The sequence below is a fragment of the Babylonia areolata genome, chromosome 22 (assembly GCF_041734735.1).
Source record: "Babylonia areolata isolate BAREFJ2019XMU chromosome 22, ASM4173473v1, whole genome shotgun sequence".
Taxonomy (NCBI): domain Eukaryota; kingdom Metazoa; phylum Mollusca; class Gastropoda; order Neogastropoda; family Buccinidae; genus Babylonia; species Babylonia areolata.
Window position 1 is genome coordinate 40065809 of NC_134897.1, and position 18438 is coordinate 40084246.

Here is an 18438-nt window from a genome sequence, read left to right on the forward strand (position 1 = left end):
TTCTATTCACATGTTCAGAAAAAAAATCCGTTCATACCCTCTGATTCAGTTATGCATGTGTGTGAATTGACTGGTGTGAAAGTGTTTTGATTTGTCTCTGGACAAGATTAAGTGCTATATAAGTACTTTTCTTCTTGTTCTTCTTTTTCTAGTAAAATGAACAGTGGGTTGCTGGAAACAGTGAAGAGTAGTGTTGTCTCTGTTGGGACGAGGAACACATCTGTTCTGGTGGAAGTGGAGTGGTGGCCAAGTGGTAAAGTGCTCAAATAGGAAGTGAGTGTCCATGGGTTCAAGTTGTGGATGGACAGGGATTTTCAATCCTCCATCTACTAAACTTTATTATATCAAGTGGTGGTGAGAGTGCTAGTCTTTTGGATGACATGATGGACCAAGGTCATGTTTGCCAAATAAACTTGATGTATGTGAAAAAAAAAAACCAAACCAAAACCCCCCAGCAACAAAAGGGTTGTCCTTGGCAAATTTTGTTGAACAATGCACTTTGATTGTAAAACAAACGCTACTGTAGAGAGAATAAAAGGAAAAAATGGTGACTCTGCACTGTAGCAGAACACTGTCCCCAGGGTTGAGCAGCCCCAGTTTCACATGAAATTTTTTTTTTCTGCCCCATCATTTGCACCGTTTCAGTGGCATTGCTCCCACACCGCTCATTCTGAGTCCCCCAAACACAGCCACACCCGGGTTCATCTGTCACACTCCAAGCATTGACAGTTCGCAGAGAACCATCAATGTTAGGTCGCCAGCAGGCCACACACCAGAGGAGACCCTGCATTGCTGCTTAGTCACTTCGGTGGTGTTCAGCGGTGCTTGTTCTGATTTAACATACTTAGGACACCACATACTAAGCCCCCTACTCACTTAAAAAAATCTGTTGCGACAATGCAAGTGCAAAGGAAGAAACTTTCAGATTATACAAAAGAATAAGTTGACATTTGAATTGCAGAATTTGGAATCAATTCTTCACATAGTTAAGACTTCGTAAAGTAAAAAAAAAAAAAAAAAATCATTTTGCCAAGACCAGCTCACCAAGTAAGAAGCTGAAACATGATACTGATAACACAGCCATGTATGAGAAGTGATTGATGGAGGATCAAAAGAAGCCGCACAACTCCTGTCAAATACTGAATAATCCATTAATTAACAGTCTTTGGATGCATGAAGAATGAGAGAGGGAGAGTGTGGGGGGGGGGGGGGGGGGGGAGGGGTTTTGAGAAAGAGTGGTCATGAATGATTTGTGTAATTTGTAATTTTTTCTTTCATGTAAAGTGCCTTTAGCTCTTAGAGAGAAAGAGTGTTATATAAATGCACATTGTTATCATTATTAAGTAATTATTGGTAATATGTGGAGTGATGGCCTAGAGGTAGTGCGTCCACCTAGGAAGCAAGAGAATCTGAGCGCGCTGGCTCGAATCACGGCTCAGCCGCTGATATTTTCTCCCCTCCACTAGACATTGAGTGGTATTCTGGACGCTAGTCATTTGGATGAGACGATAAACTGAGGTCCCATGTGCAGCATGCACTTAGAGCACGTAAAATAACCCACAGCAACAAAAGGTTTGTTCCTGGCAAAATTCTGTAGAAAAATCCACTTTGATAGGAAAAACAAATGAAACTGCAAGCAGGAAAAAGTAAAAAAACAACAACAACAAACAAAAAATAAACCAGGCGGCGCTGTAGTGTAGTGACACGCTCTCCCTGGGGAGAGCAACCCGAATTTCACACACAGAAATCTGCTGTGATAAAAAGAAATACAAACACAAATACTGGACCATATGCGTTTCAGACATCAACGAGTGTGAGCTGTTCCCTGGGATTTGTCGTGGTGGGGGACAGTGTGTCAACACACAGGGTTCTTTCCGCTGCACCTGTCCAAGTGGCCTCTCACTCGACATCTCTGGACGCCGCTGTGTGGGTAAGTTACCTTTTCCCTCCTCCGTGATATCTACTGTTAGTGCATCATGTCACAGTTTTTTTTCATTCCTTCATTACAATATACATCACTTCATTTGCCTGCTCTTTCTATACACAACAATCTTTCTTTCGTATTTAAAAAAAAAAAAAAATGTTGATGACGTGTGTGTTTTGGTGAAGTTCTTTATGAGGTGTGTGTTTTATGAGGTCTTTGATGAAGTGTGTTTGGTGAGGTCCTTGATGAAACATGTGTTTGGTGAGGTCCTTGAGGTGTGTGTTTTGGTGAGGTCTTTAATGAAGTGTTGTTACAGTGTGTTTGGTGAGGTTCTTGATGATGAGTGTATTTGGTGAGGTCCTTGATGAGATGTGTGTTTGGTGAGGTCCTTGATGAAATGTTTGGTGAGGTCAGTGTGTATTAGGTGATGTCTTTGATGAGGTGTGTGTTTGGTGAGGTCCTTGGTGATGAGTATGTTTGGTGTGATCGTTGATGAAGTGTGTGTTTGGTGAGGTCCTTTAAGAGGTGTGTGTTTGGTGAGGTCCTTGATAAGATGTGTTTGCCTTGTTGAGGTGTGTTTGGTGAGGTCCTTGCTGAGGTGTTTGTTTGGTGGGGTCCTTAATGAGGTGTGTTTGGTGGGGTCCTTGATGTGGTGTTTGTTTGGTGTGGTCCTTAATGAGGTGTGTTTGGTGAGGTCTTTGATGAGATGTGAGTTTTAGTGAGGTCCTTGATGAGGTGTGCTTGCCTTGTTGAGGTATGTTTGGTGAGGTCCTTGATGAAGTGTTTTTGGTGAGCTCCTTGGTGATGAGTACGTTTGGTGTGATTGTTGATGAGGTGTGTGTTTGGTGATGTCTTTGATGAGATGTGTGTTCATTGCTGTCCTTTATGAGGTGTGTGTTTGTTGAGCTCCTCTATGAGGTGTGTGTTCGTTGAGGCCCTTGATGAGGTGTGTGTTTGGTGAGGTCCTTGATGAGGTGTGTTATGTGAGGTCCTTGATGAGGTGTGTTATGTGAGTTCCTTGATGAGGTGTGTGTTTTTGTGAGGTACTTAATGAGGTGTGTGTTTTAGTGAGGTACCCGATGAGGTGTGTGTGTTTTAGTGAGTTACCTGACGAGGTATGTGTGTTTTAGTGAGTTACCTGATGGGGTATGTGTTTGGTGAGGTCCTTGATGAGGTGTGTGTATTTTGTGCAGACAACCGGCGCAGCGTGTGCTTCCAGCAGTACAGCAGCATGAGGTGTGAGCACCCTCTGATGGGGACATACACGAAGACGGAGTGCTGCTGTCTCATCGGCAAAGGCTTTGGGGAGCCCTGCAGCGCCTGTCCCCTCAAGGGATCTGGTCAGTTGTCACTCTATTATTGCGTCCTATGCTGTTTGGTATTCTAGTAAGAAATTGTTGATTCACTGTTACTCTTTCTCGTCCTATGCTGTTTGGTGTTCTGGTGAGAAATCGTTGAATCACTGTCACTGTCACGTCCCATGCTGTTTTGTATTCTGGTAAGAAATCATTGAATCACTGTCACTCTTGTCATGTCCTATGCTGTTTGGTATTCTGGTAAGAAATTGTTGAATCACTGTCACTCTTGTCACGTCCTATGCTGTCACTGTCATGTCCTGTGTTGTTTTGTATTCTGGTGAGAAATCATTGAATCACTGTCACTCTTGTCACGTCCTATGTTGTTCTGTATTCTGGTGAGAAATTGTTGAATCACTGTCACTCTTGTCACGTCCTGTGCTGTTCTGTATTCTGGTGAGAAATAGTTGAATCACTGTCACTTGGTCACATCCTAAGCTGTTTTGTATTGTGGTAAGAAATCATTGAATCAGTGTCACTCTTTTCATGTCCTATGCTGTTTTGTATTCTGGTAAGAAATAGTTGAATCACTGTCACTTAGTCACATCCTAAGCTGTTTTGTATTGTGGTAAGAAATCATTGAATCACTGTCACTCTGTCATGTCCTATGCTGTTTTGTATTCTGGTAAGAAATTGTTGAATCACTGTCACTCTGGCCATGTCCTATGCTGTTTTGTATTCTGGTAAGAAATTGTTGAATCACTGTCACTCTGTCATGTCCTATGCTGTTTTGTATTCTGGTAAGAAATCGTTGAATCACTGTCACTCTTGTCACGTCCTATGCTGTTTTGTATTCTGGTAAGAAATCGTTGAATCACTGTCACTCTTGTCATATCCTAAGCTGTTTTGTATTCTGGTAAGAAATCGTTGAATCACTGTCACTGTCATCACATCCTATGCTGTTTTGTATTCTGGTAAGAAATCGTTGAATCATTGTCACTTGGTCACATCCTAAGCTGTTTTGTATTCTGGTAAAAAAGTTGAATCACTTTTACTCTGTTATGTCCTATGCTGTTTTGTATTCTGGTGAGAAATCATTGAATCACTGTCACTCTGTCACATCCTATGCTGTTTGGTATTCTGGTGAGAAATCGTTGAATCACTGTCACTCTTGTCATGTCCTATGCTGTTTGGTATTCTGGTGAGAAATCGTTGAATCACTGTCACTCTTGTCATGTCCTGTACTGTTTGGTATTCTGGTGAGAAATCGTTGAATCACTGTCACTCTTGTCATGTCCTATGCTGTTTGGTATACTGGTGAGAAATCGTTGAATCACTGTCACTCTTGTCATGTCCTGTACTGTTTGGTATTCTGGTAAGAAAGTTGAATCACTTTTACTCTGTCATGTCCTATGCTGTTTTGTATTCTGGTGAGAAATCATTGAATTACTGTCACTCTGTCATTCCTGTGCTGTTTTGCATTGTAAGAAATCATTGAATCACTGTCACTTGGTCACATTCTAAGCTGTTTTGTATTCTGGTAAAAAATTGTTTATTCTTGTCACTCGGTCACGTCCTATGCTGTTTGGTGTTCTGGTGAGAAATCGTTGATTCACTGTCACTCTGTCGCATCCTATGATGTTTTCTATTTTGGTAAGAAGTCGTTGAATCGCGGATGTAGATATATTGGTCTTGTGGAGAGTGGGAAGTTTATAGGGGATTGATTAGATTAATGTCTGAATTAGAACAGGTGATACATCTTGTAAATGCTTGCCTGAATGTGAGCAAGACAATAGATACAACTCACACAGTTTAAGTTTTGATAGATTGCTTTCAGTTGTTTTTTTAATGGGAGAGATATACAGTCTGAACAACTGCCCAAATTCAAAGTCTTCTGTTGGCTGCTGCTCTTCTCTGTCTCATGTATTTGGAACTGGCACCCCTTTCCCTTTCTCATTTCCAAAAGCCTATGTGCAAGTTCTTCAACCAGCCCTAAAAACTCCTCTCTTTCCAAAATACTCATTTTTTAGATCTTATTTTTGCTCTTTTTTCCCAACTGTATTTCTACACACTTTTTCTAATGTTCCTTTTCTCTGTTTATCTTGCTGACCTTAAATTCATTCTTGTGAGCTGTTCAGATTTGGATCGGAGTGTCTTCATTAAATAGAGACTTCTTGAAAAGGAGTGTTTTTAGATTTGTTTTTAAAGATGTGTGGTTGCTGGCGTTGTTTTTTCAGTGTCAGTTTCTGTCTGCCAGATGCTTACTCAGATCTCTGTGATGAGAGGGATGTCATCCCTGGAATCTCTGGAGGAAAAGGTGTGTTGGGTTTGATTCTAACTGGAAAGTTATTTATAGTGTGTGTCAGTGTGTGTGTGTGTGTGTGTGTGTGTGTGTGTGTGTGTGTTAATGAGTATGTGTGTGTGTGTGTGTGCGCATGTGTGTGTGTGCATGTGTGCGCACATGTGTGAGCATGTACATGAGAGAATGCATGCGTAAGTTTGAGTGAGCAGTGTGTGTGTGTGTGTGTGTGTGTGTGTGTGTGTGTGCCTGTGTGTGTGTTTTAGTGTGTGTCTGTGTGTGTGATGAGCAAATGCATGCATGTGTTCTGATGTTTTTAAGTTGGGATGGGGAGGATGGAGGTATGTGCGTGCAGTGCACTGGAGTGTATATGTCTGTATTTATGTGTTGTATGTGTGTGGTGAGGGGAGTCTGGGGAGATGGTGATTGGGTGTTTTTGTGGCAGAGGCCACTGCATATGTAATGTCATGCAGGTATAGATTGTTTAATTTTGCTCTTTTTTTCCCCTATATTGACAAAACAAATACAGCTGGATTATGAAATTGTTTGTTGCACTGTTTGGAATTAAAAGTTTCAACATTGGTGTTTATTGTCTGTCTCTGTGTCTTTGTCGCTTTTTATATGTCTATCCTTCTGCTGTCTCCCTCCATACAGCCCATAGATAGAGAATGCTGCTTTACTTTTCCAGAAGTGAACGAGTGCATGATGTTCCGTGGACTGTGTGCCAATGGGCGATGTCGCGACACCTTGGAAGGTTTCAAGTGTGACTGTAACCGTGGGTATGCCGTCAATAATCTGGGCACAAACTGCACCGGTAGGTTTTCACTTACATCACCATTCACCCCATGACTGTTGAACCATTATGGAAAGAGACATGTGTTTCATTAATTTTAAGCGTAGCTGCTTTTCATGCCCTCCTAAATACTGTCATTGATTTTGCTGAGCAAATGTAATGTAAGGGTGAACGAAAGAAGTCTGAATAAAGAATGGTGTCTGATACCCTGACTTATAACTCTGCTTAGTCTGTCTCAGGTGGTAGCTGCCCACTGATAAGTAAAAGTAATCAGCAACAGTCAAGGGGTTAACATTTAGGTGACAAGAAATATGTCCAGTTTTTTTTATCGAAGTGAGTCAGTCTTAGTCTGAGAAGTCAACACAAATGCTAAAACCATTTTTGTGACATTTGCAGCCTGTGACAAAGACCCAGATCTGAATGACTGATCTTAATTATGTCCGCTGGTTCGAACTGCCTCCAGTTCTTGAAAAGTTGAAAATGGAAGGGTGGACAGTAAGAGATACACAGAATATCAAAAAGAGAGGCTAATCTTGGATAGTTTTGCCAAAGTTTAAGTTTAGTATGTTTTGCTGATTGAGAAAGCAATCACATTTTAACTGTATTTTGTTAAGCATTTTTGTGCCTTGCATTGAACGTTATATTTTTCCCTGAAACAAGGAGTCATTGAGAGAAGTTTTAATTGAGGTTGTGGAAATGGAGAGTCTAATATATGGATAGAGAGGTTCTACTGTAGTGATTAATGTTGTGAATACATGTCAGACTGTGGAAATGGTAATATGATTTGCGCCTTTTATTTTGAATTCTTACCCATACCACTAAAAAGTTATGTGCCTGGCAGCAGGTGCTGAAGAGTAGCATATCTGAATATCAGCAAGTTTTAATTATCCAATGTTCACCAGTGATGCAGGGTTTGAGGATCCAATTTTAACAAGGTATTATGTCCTTTGGAAAGGCACTTTTCCTTACTCCACCCAGGTGTAGATAGGTAACTGACTTCAGTTTGGGGAGGTTATGATGGTGAAAGGAAAGGATTGGGCCCTGGCTTTCCTATGCCAAGCCCAAGATACAGTTGATATGAATTCATTGCTCCCATGGCCAAAAGAGGCTATGGGACATTTAACCATTTTTAACCTTTAATTATCTCAGAATGCAATGGATTTGTGTCCAGGTCATTTGTCAGATCAAAGGTCTTTTATAAGACAGTCAACCATGCAGATCCAGATTCCTAATAAAAAGTGTTTTCAAGGTAAAAGTTCATCATGAAATTATTTCTCACCTGATAATATCATGGCAAATGTTCCATGGGAAATGAATGATCTCTAGATAATTCTCTGTGGCATTATTTCAATGGTTGAAGTTGTGGATTGTTTCTCAGTGCACAATTTTCATGGCAAATGTTTCATGGGGAATGAATTATCACAAGATAATTCCTCATGGTATTATTTTAGTGGTTGAAGTCATAGAGTTGTTTCACAGTGCACAGTGTCAATGAAATTTTCCTTTTTGGAAATGAATGATCACAAGATAGTTCTTCATGGCATTATTTCAGTGGTTGAAGTCGTGGAGTGACGGGCGCAATAGCCGAGTGGTTAAAGCATTGGACTGTCAATCTGAGGGTCCCGGGTTCGAATCACGGTGACGGTGTCTGGTGGGTGAAGGGTGGAGATTTTTACAATCTCCCAGGTCAACATATGTGCAGACCTGCTAGTGCCTGAACTCCCTTCGTGTGTATATGCAAGCAGAAGATCAAATACACACGTTAAAGATCCTGTAATCCATGTCAGTGTTCAGTGGGTTATGGAAACAAGAACATACCCAACATGCACACCCCCGAAAACGGAGTATGGCTGGCACATGGCGGGGTAAAAACGGTCATACACGTAAAAGCCCACTCGTGTGCATATGAGTGAACGTGGGAGTTGCAGCCCACGAACACAGAAGAAGAAGAAGTCGTGGAGTTGTTTCTCAGTGCACAGTGTCAATGAAATTTGACTTTTTCAGATATCGACGAGTGCCGCATCTCCTTGTCGGAGATCTGTGGCAACGGTCGCTGTGTGAACACCCCAGGTGGATTCCACTGTGAGTGTGACATTGGCTTCAAGGGTGTCATGATGAACCAGATGTGTGTAGGTGAGTGGTCAGTGGTCCGTCCTGTCCAGGTTTTATGTGTTGTTTTTACTGCAGCTTTTCCTCTTAAAAATGATGGTTAACAGTTTTGACACATCTCTGTTTTATAGTATGCACACACACACACACACACACACACACACACACACACGCATGCATGCATGCACACATGGATGCATGCATGCACACACACACACACATGCATGCAGGCGCGCATGCATACACACACACACACCAAATCAAAACCTGACAACCGAAAAAGCAGTGAGAGAGATAATTTGCTGAAAACGCATTGTATAAGATATATCCATATATTGTACTTCCTGTGTCATTTGAATGTTAGCAAATATATTTAAACAGAAGAAGATATGAGTATATTGCTCTGTAGAAATTCAGAAATACACACTGAAGATCCAGTCATAATGTGTACATCAAATTTATGAATGTGTTTTTAAACCAGGCACAGAAAAAGAGCACAGGACCATATAAAAATACACATACGCTCATATATACATGCACAGGTCTCATTTTATAATTCTTAACTGTTATGTGTGTGTGTGTGTGTGTGTGTGTGTGTGTGTGTGCATGTGTCTATTCTGTGTGTGTGTGCATGTCTGTGTGTCTGTGTGAGGAAGATGTGGATGAGTGCAAGGAGCACAAGTCCCTGTGTTTGGGAGGGAACTGCGTCAACACAGAGGGCAGCTATGAGTGTCAGTGTCCAGACGGACATGAACTGGCCCCTGATGGACAGTCCTGCAAAGGTCAGTGCCACCTGTGAAACAGCATGTTTGTACCCCCATTGATTTTACCCCTGGGGTCAAATCTAGCTAGCTAAGATCAACCCCAGGATGTGTGTAGGCTTGCCTGGAAAGACCCCAGGGGGTAAGTTTCAGCTAGTCACCCACCACCCCTCATTGGATTTTACCCCCATTTGTAATGAAAATGGCGGTCATTCTAGGCCATCTTGAAGTGATCCCCGGGGGTAAATTTGTCCCAGTTAGAATCAATACTGGCTATCAGTATTGAACTTCCCCACATTTGCTTCTGTTGAGTTATGATGGAGTGAAGGAGGCAGTCAGTAAAGCCAGCCCAGAACAAACCCCCTCCTCTTTCAATAGTTTGATTAAACCTTTAGAAAGGAGGTAATTTCCAACTGGGAGAGTATAAGGGTGGTGTTGATCTTGACTAGCACTGGGTTTACCTTTGGAAAAGTCCTTTTTTGGTGTGAGGATCATGTATATGACGTAACGGTCTTCACACGACAATGTCATGGTGATCAATCACATTTCAGTGGGAAGAACATTAATTCATGACGGTGAATAGTTGCTTCTTGGTGTGAAGACCATTCTGTCATACTGGTAAACAGTCTGTTTTTGTGTGTTTTAGATATATAATACTGTAGAGTAAATTTGTAAATTAACAGTATATCTGGACTACCCAGATAAGAAAAGAATCGACTCTTTCCAGTAGTAGTATGGTAGTGTTTACAGAAAAAAGTTTTTTAGTTTATTTATTTGATTTGTGATTTTCTTTCTTTTTTTTTTTAACCCTTTCACTGCCAGGAAAATAAAATTTAATTGAAATCTATTTGCCAGGGTTTTTTTTCACAAAAAACGGGTATAAATTTTCCAAAAATTCTGTGCTCTTTGTTATTGGAGAAAGACCCATAAAAGTATATATTTTCTGAAAGGTAAATGAACAAAGAATGCAAAACACATGCTGTTTTCCCATTTTATATATTTTTAGTGACATGCTGTTGTTTTGAAATCAGTGTTTTGTTTTTTGTCACATTTTCAACTTGTTCATTACAAACATTAGTCAGGTAATTTGCACAAAAACATATTTTCTGGACAAATGAATATCTGCAAACACAAAATCATACTAGAACAACCACAATATATATATTTTTTAAAGAGATAGATACACAATACATTGTGACTTCTCCAAGTGATAAGATGGATGTGAGGCCACGCCCCCTCAGTCTCCACCCCCCCTCCTCTTCACCCCTCTCACATGATCACTTTATTCAGTTCTCATCAGACCGCGTTGGCTGCGTGCCAAGAATATCGCTCTGCTGCTAATTCGGTCATCTTCTGTCGTCTGCTAACATCTGTACAACTGACATCACTCACTGACAGTCACATCTTGGCCACTCTCTTGATTGCTCCCTTTATTTTCTGTCAGATCGTCCTATAAATGTTCATCACTATCTTCTCCTTCGAATTTACGCTTCAATTCTTTCTGAGCATCAGCTAAAGAAAGAAATCTTGGTTGATTTAGTTCATCATGATCGCATGTCTTGAGCGAGCGAGGAGAGAAGTCAGGCAAACACTAGGACAGTGACCCAACCAAAACGTTCAAATAAAGGACTGCTTCATGATGTAGATGGGGTTTCTAACTATGAATAGAATCTAGAGAGATTCCCCAGGCTAAAGCTACCACTATTCTTGTCAACGAAGTGAATGCAAGCCAAGGAAAAGTCAGAATATATCGATGACGAGTTATCTCGTCATTATGGCAGCCAAGCATACATGCTTGCCATGACGAGTTATCTCGTCATGCAGGCAGCCTAGGGGTTAATGATGATCTGTGCTCCAAATTTTAGTCTCTAACTTGTCTAAGGTGCCTTTTAAGTGTATACTGATGTTGAGAATCTTCTGGCCATGGGGTATGTTCAGTTCTAAGAGATCACTGCACAGAGGATTGTAAGACTGATACTTACACAATGTGAGTGACAAAATATTTCCATTTGTGAATCAAAGTTGGGGCATTGAGGGATGTGTTCAGTAAAACTCTCCTTTCCTTCTTTGACATGTGGAATATCTATATCAGACATTCAATGAGAAGCATCACCCCAAAGCCCAGTTAGCATTCATTCACACTGTTACAATCTTGGAACAACTTGTTGATTTTTCATGATGTGATCTTGGAGTAAGTTGTCAGATTTTTATGCTGTGATATTAATTTCAGACATTGATGAGTGCGGCTCCAGCAGCAGCATCTGCTCCAACGGTCACTGTGAGAACTTCATGGGAGGCTACCAGTGCATCTGTAACCCTGGATACATGCCCAATGAACTCAAGTCTATGTGTGTTGGTGAGTCTTCTACTGTGGTTGGGTGTTAACCCATTTGCCCAGTTATAGGTCGAGTCTCTGTCTCTTTCTCTCTCTCTCTTTCTCTGTGTGTGTGCATGTGTGTGTGTGTGTGTGTGTGTGTGTGTGTGTGTGCATGTGTGCGTATGCATGCGTGCATGTGTGTGTGTGTGTGTGTGTGTGAACTGGTCTCTTTGAGGGATTTCAGGAATCAATGCAGAGCAAGGAAAGCGAAAGTGCCTGACTTGCATGTTTAAATAAATAGGTACTTTTAGAAAATACACTGTTTAACAGCTTTATTTTATCAAAAGTGATATTGGGAACTTAAAATTATAGATGTAGATACAGAGTTAAGTTCAGCTCCACATAACACCTACCCAAAGATTGGTCTTTCCATACCTTTAATTTCTGTTCATTCTTATGAAATATTGAGTGATAATTTCTTCAATGTCCATTGTGATACAGCTGTACTGTGTGCACTGGACTGTCATGCAACCGAGAAAACAGCTTCTACAGCCAACACAGCACAACAAAGAACAACACGCAGCGGTGAAACATACAGCAAAGCACAACACAGTGTTACCCAAGATGAACTTTAGCATAATACAATATGTGTGTGTGTGTGCGCACACGGGCATGTGTACATGCGTGTGTGTGTGCGTTTGTGTGTGTGTGTTTCTCTGTGTGTGTGTCTGTGTATGTGCGTGTGCCTGTATGCATGTGCATGTTTGAGTGCACAGGTTTATGTGTCTGTCTCTGTATGTATTTGTATTTGTATTTGTATTTCTTTTTATCACAACAGATTTCTCTGTGTGAAATTCGGGCTGCTCTCCCCAGGGAGAGCGCGTCGCTACACTACAGCGCCACCCATTTTTTTGTATTTTTTCCTGCGTGCAGTTTGATTTGTTTTGGGCTGTGTACATGTTTGTGTTGTGTTGCAGACAACGATGAGTGTGTGGACAACAATGGCCAGTGCCAGTCCGTGTGCATCAACACTCCTGGCAGCTTCAGCTGCAGCTGTGAGAGCGGCTTCCTGCTTCTGCCTGATGGCCGCTCCTGTATCGGTCAGTGTGTCAAGCATGTGGGCAGGACATGTTTGTCAGTATGGTCAAGCGTGTGGTGATGAGGGAGAATAGGATTTGACAGTGTGTTTGTGTGTTGGATTTAGGTTGGGTGGTTTAAGTTTGGGTGGTTTTGATTGGGTTAGGTAAGTTTGGGTGGTTTTGGTTGGGTTAGGAAAGTTTGGATAGGTTGAGTTTGGTGGATTTGGGTGGGCTGTATGGGTTAGGTTTGTTTAGGATCGGTTGGGTTGGGCTAGTTAAGTTTGGATAGGTTGGGTTGGGTTGGCTTAGGGTGGTTTGGGTGGGTTAGGTTGGTTTAGAATCGGTTGGGTTTGTTACAGGTTGATTAGGGTGGGTTTGGTTGGGTTGGTTTAGGTGGGTTGTGTGGGTTAGGTTTGTTTAGAATCGGTTGGGTTGGGTTAGGTATGTTTGGATTGGTAGAGTTGGGTTGGTTTAGGATTGTTGGGTTGCATGGGTTAGGTTTGTTCAGAATCGGTTGGGTTAGTTACAGGTGGATTAGGGTGGTTTGGTTGGGTCGGTATAGGGTTTTAGTGAAGGTGGGTGGGTTGGATCAGGATGGATTTGGTTTGGTTTGGTTAGGGTGGGTCGGGTTAGTGTGGACTGAGTTTTATTGAGTTGTGTTTCAGTGTAAAGCATTGGAGTATGTTGGGTTGGATTGCATTGGATTAGGTTAGTATGGGTAGGGATGGGAATAGGTGGACTAGGTTCGGGTGGGTAGGTTTGGGGTGGGGTTGATAAGGTGGGTTGGTTCAGGGATGGTCGAGATGAGTTAGAATGTGTTGGTTAGTGTGAGCTGGCTTGGGTTGCACTGTGCTGGGTATGGATGAGTTGGGTTGGGGTGGAATTTGTAGTTTGGGTTGGCTTGGATTGACTCTTTTCTTTGATGTTCATAAAATTATTGCAACAGATTCTGGCAGATTAGTTGCTTTTCTTTGATGTTCATACAATTACTCTTTCACTTCTGCAGCTTTGTGTCTGCACTCTCAACAATTTTTCTCAGTTTCAAGGAGGCATCAAAAGCAAGCAGACTGATCCTTCTATGATACAACACATCAGCTTAATACAACAATTTTTTTTTTTATAAAAAGGAGAAGATGCCTGACCTATGCATAAATCCAACACGCTGATAAATGCCTGGTATCATTTGCTCGTTTTGTGAACACATTTATCCATCCTGATTGCGTTCAACTGTTTCCTTCAGTGGGAGTGAATTTGAGTAAGTCTTTTTTTTTTCTTTTTTAAGAATTTTATTTCTTTATCTATTTGCTTACTTATATTTCAGTTTCATCTTTCTTATCTTTAGATTTATATACTTAGTTATTCTGATTTATTTGTTTATTAATTTGATGACTTTTCTTTGTTTTTTCTCAAGGCCTGACTAAATGTGCTGGGTTACAGTGCTTAGCAGATGTAGCGTAGCATACCTGTACATGGATTTGTCTGAATGCTGTGACGCCTCTCTGAGTAACTGAACCGAACCAAACTGAAAGTGAAAGCCATGTGCGCTGTGTGTCTTCAGATGTGGATGAGTGCAAAGAGCAGCCGGACATCTGTGAGGGGGGTCGCTGCGACAACTTGCCGGGGTCGTATCGCTGCATCTGCCGGGGAGGTGTGACCCCCTCACCTGACCAGAAGAGGTGTCTGGGTAGGTTGTCTTTAGAGACAGGGGTGGGGTGGGGAGGGGACTGTGGAAATGAGTGATGATGTAGGATTGGAGGGCGGTGTGTTCATCCTTGTCAGTCATTTTATCAAACAACCAGTGTGGTTGGGTCAGTGGGGGAGGAAAAGGTTTAACCCCTTGACTGATGCAGAGAAACATGTTGTAATGAAAAGGAACACAATACAATATGATACAATACAATACCATACAATACACAATACATGACACTACACTACACTGCACTGCACTTCACTACACTACACTACACTACACTACACTACACTACACTACACTACACTACCCTACACTACAATACAATACAATATGACATGACACGGCATGACAAAATTACACTCAACAGCACAGCACAACACAGCATAGCATGGCACTACACTACACTACACTACACTACACTACACTACAATACAATACAATATGACATGACACGGCATGACAAAATTACACTCAACAGCACAGCACAACACAGCATAGCACGGCACTGCACTGCACTGCACTGCACTACACTACACTACACTACACTACACTATGCTACATTACACTACACGACAATACAATACAATATGACATAACACGGCATGACAAAATTACACTCAACAGCACAGCATGGCACTGCACTACGCTACACTACACTACACTGAGAAAAGGTTTATATGCATTGAGATGTAGACAAGTTTTTGCTGAATAAAAGCCTGTGTCTCAGCACAACGCTACGCAACACAAGTCAATGCTCCACAGCACACCACAACACAATGTAACGCAAAAACACAATGTAACTCAATGTAACACAATGCAATGAAATGCAATCCACCACACAACACACAACACCAAACCACACCACATCACATGCCACACAACACACCACACCACACCACACCATGCCACGCCACACACCACACCACACACCACACCACACCGCACCACACCACATGAAGAAGAGGTGTACTTGCTTCCAGATGTGGACGAGTGTTTGCTGAACAGAAACCTGTGTCGGAACGGAGTGTGTCAGAACACTCATGGCTCCTTTATCTGCAACTGTGATGTCGGCTTCAGTGTCAAGTCTGACATTGGTGCCACTGGATGTACAGGTGTGTGTGAGTGTGTATGTGTGTGTGTGTGTGTGTGTGTGTGTGCATGGACAAGTGTTAGTTTAATGTGGAAGAGAGTGTGTGAATCTTTAAAACAAAATCTCTCACTTCCTCGCTGTCCAATCATTGTGTCAAGTGACCCGTCAGAAACCAGATGAGTATGAACAGAAACAGGAATATGAAATATGAAGCATCTGTGACAGGAAATCTCCATCATTACTTCAAAATCTTACATGCTTCTCCTGAACCCCCCTCACCACCACCCCACTCCTCCCCAAACAACAACAACAAAATAAAATATTTGAAGCTTGCAAAATAGCATACTCTCATAAGATTTGGTGTTGTCAGACTTTTATTAATTTGTTTCAAAAAATATTTTCATATGTACAACTTAAATCATTCTTGCCTTGAATTTCTTGTTTCTATCATCTATAACATAATTATTCTTGATTAAAAAAAAAAGTGTATGATTATTGTTGTTGTGATCATCATTACAGTCATTGTCATGACGATGTATAATTTACAGATATTGATGAGTGCGACACAGAGGAGGCAGACTGTGATGCCAATGCTGGGTGCATCAACACTCTGGGCTCCTACAAGTGTGACTGTAAACCAGGCTTCACAGGTGATGGGTTTACCTGCAGAGGTGAGTGGATACCTTGACAGGTGTGTGTGCAAAGAAGTGTTGCGGGTCATGTGTGTTGGTGATGTGGATTGGGGTTGTGTGTGTGTGTGTGTGTGTGTGTGTGTTTCTGTGTGTGTGTGTGTGAGTGTGTTTGTCTCTGTGTGTGAGTGTGTTTTTGTTGAAATGTGGTAACAGCCCTGAGATGGCCTAAACGGTCGGCTGGGCTCTAAACAACATGAATTGAATTGAATTGAGTGTGTGTGTGTGTATGTGTGTGTGTGTGTGTGTGTGTGTGTGTGTTTCTGTGTGTGTGTGTGTGTGTGAGTGTGTTTGTCTGTGTGTGTGTGTGTGTGTGTATGTGTGCCTGTGTGTGTGAGTGTGTGTGTGTGTGTGAAAGAGAGAGAGAGAGAGAGAGTGTGTGTGTGTGTATCTCTGTGTGTGTGTGTGTGTCTGTCTGTCTCTGTGTGTCTGTGTCTGTGTCTATGTGTGTGTGTGTGTGTGTGTGTGTGTGTGTGTGTGTTGTTGTTGTTGGTGGTGGTGGTGTTGTTCATCTTTTAACGTCTTTTCACATAGACTGATATTAGAAGAGGAAAGACAGGGGGCATAGTGAGGAGAAAGATGAGGGTGTGTGTGTGTGTGTTAATGCGATATTAAAACATGTAGAGGGATAAATTAGGATACATGTTGTGATGACTGAGTGACTTTACCAAGTTGCACCTGCTTTGTTGTCAGATGTATGCATGTTTTTATCTTTCTTCCTCCTGAATCAGAGTTACGCATGCATGTGAATGACTGGTGAGAGTGCTTTGGTTTTGTCTGTGCACAAGTATAAGCACTGTATAATACTTTCATCATCACTCTCATCATCATCAGACATCAACGAGTGTGTCCGTGACAACGGCGGCTGTGCTAGAGATGCTGGCTGTGTCAACTTTGACGGCAGTTTCCGCTGTATCTGCGATGAAGGTTTCACAGGGGATGGCTTTGAATGCAGAGGTAGGTCATGTAGTGATCTGATGATACGGATACTTATGTAGCACCTATCTTTGGTCAGAGACCATACTCTAAGCTTTACAAACACAGAGATATTTGCACAACATGCTGCCTACCTGGACAGAGCTGACTGACAGCTACCATTGGGTGCTCATTTGTTTCCTGAGTCATTCAATCAGCTAGTTTCATTTCATGGTTTACTGTGGAGTTTGTCCAGCACATGTGTTTGCAGCAACACCAGACATAACTCTGGAACCATGGTCAAGGAACGTAAACAAAAGCATCACTTCCCAGGCTGATAAATGGCTCTGTCTTTGTCTCTGCCTCTCTGGCCCTCTCCTTGTATACAGTGACCCCTCCTGCGACTTCCACTTTCCTTGTGTGAAGACCTCTCTTTGCTGTAGCAGGGAGGCTGTATATAGTGTAACTCTTTCACCGACAGAGGCGACATTAGTCGACTAGACAGTGCACTGCCATAGGTGAATTAAATCAGCATCCAGGGGTCATGTTATAAGGACCGTTTTTCACATTTTAACAAAGCTTTACAGCTACAGACAGTTTCCCACACATTAGAACAATGTCTAACCTTTGCTTCCTGACCCAGTTTGAAGTGAACAAGTCTGTTGAGTTGTTTTGAAATGAACCGAAGCCTGTGACTTAGAGCATCATATCTAAAATATTTGGTGCTGAGGAGTGTTTTTGTCGTGAAAAAGTTACTAGAATAGAATAGAATAAAGTCCAGCCAGTGTTCTCTTTGGGTGTAATGAATAAACCTTACAACAACAACATTGTTACAGGTCATGGGTGTTCTTCAGTGACAAGGGATAGAGTGAGGGGTTTCGTTCGCATGAAAGTATTGTCACTGATGCGGTTGATAGGGCAGTTATGGATTTTGTTCTTTGATGGAGAACTTATGTGTTGATAAGCGGACTGTTTCATATGCCAAGAAATTTTTGTTTCTCTGCTTTGTGGTTGTTGTTTTTTTCTCTTCATATTTCCATTTCATTCTGTCTCTGCCTGTCTCTTTGCCTATATCACTGTCTGTCTGTCTCTGTGCCTATATCACTGTCTGTCTGTCTCTGTGTCTATATCACTGTCTGTCTGTCTCTGTGCCTATATCACTGTCTGTCTGTCTCTGTGTCTGTATCACTGTCTGTCTGCCTCTGTGCCTATATCACTGTCTGTCTGTCTCTGTGCCTATATCACTGTCTGTCTGTCTCTGTGCCTATATCACTGTCTGTCTGTCTCTGTGCCTATATCACTGTCTGTCTGTCTCTGTGCCTATATCACTGTCTGTCTCTGTCTGTGCCTATATCACTGTCTGTCTCTTTGCCTATATCTCTATCTGTCTGCCTCTTTGCCTGTCTGTCTCTGTGCCTATATCACTGTCTGTCTGCCTCTTTGCCTATATCACTGTCTGTCTGCCTCTTTGCCT

General features: G+C 41.9%; 1 protein-coding gene across 1 annotated transcript in view; it reads left to right on the forward strand.

Moving 5' to 3' along the window:
• Positions 1 to 18438, forward strand: part of LOC143297418 (fibrillin-2-like) — a 118765-nt gene that overhangs the window by 56558 nt on the left and 43769 nt on the right. Inside the window, exons 21-32 of the mRNA XM_076609763.1 lie at positions 1802 to 1930; positions 3118 to 3264; positions 5477 to 5536; positions 6207 to 6332; positions 8316 to 8444; positions 9077 to 9202; positions 11412 to 11537; positions 12476 to 12598; positions 14136 to 14261; positions 15251 to 15382; positions 15909 to 16031; positions 16884 to 17006. Coding sequence (XP_076465878.1) covers positions 1802 to 1930; positions 3118 to 3264; positions 5477 to 5536; positions 6207 to 6332; positions 8316 to 8444; positions 9077 to 9202; positions 11412 to 11537; positions 12476 to 12598; positions 14136 to 14261; positions 15251 to 15382; positions 15909 to 16031; positions 16884 to 17006 — 1470 coding nt within the window. The remainder of the gene's footprint in view (positions 1 to 1801; positions 1931 to 3117; positions 3265 to 5476; positions 5537 to 6206; positions 6333 to 8315; positions 8445 to 9076; positions 9203 to 11411; positions 11538 to 12475; positions 12599 to 14135; positions 14262 to 15250; positions 15383 to 15908; positions 16032 to 16883; positions 17007 to 18438) is intronic.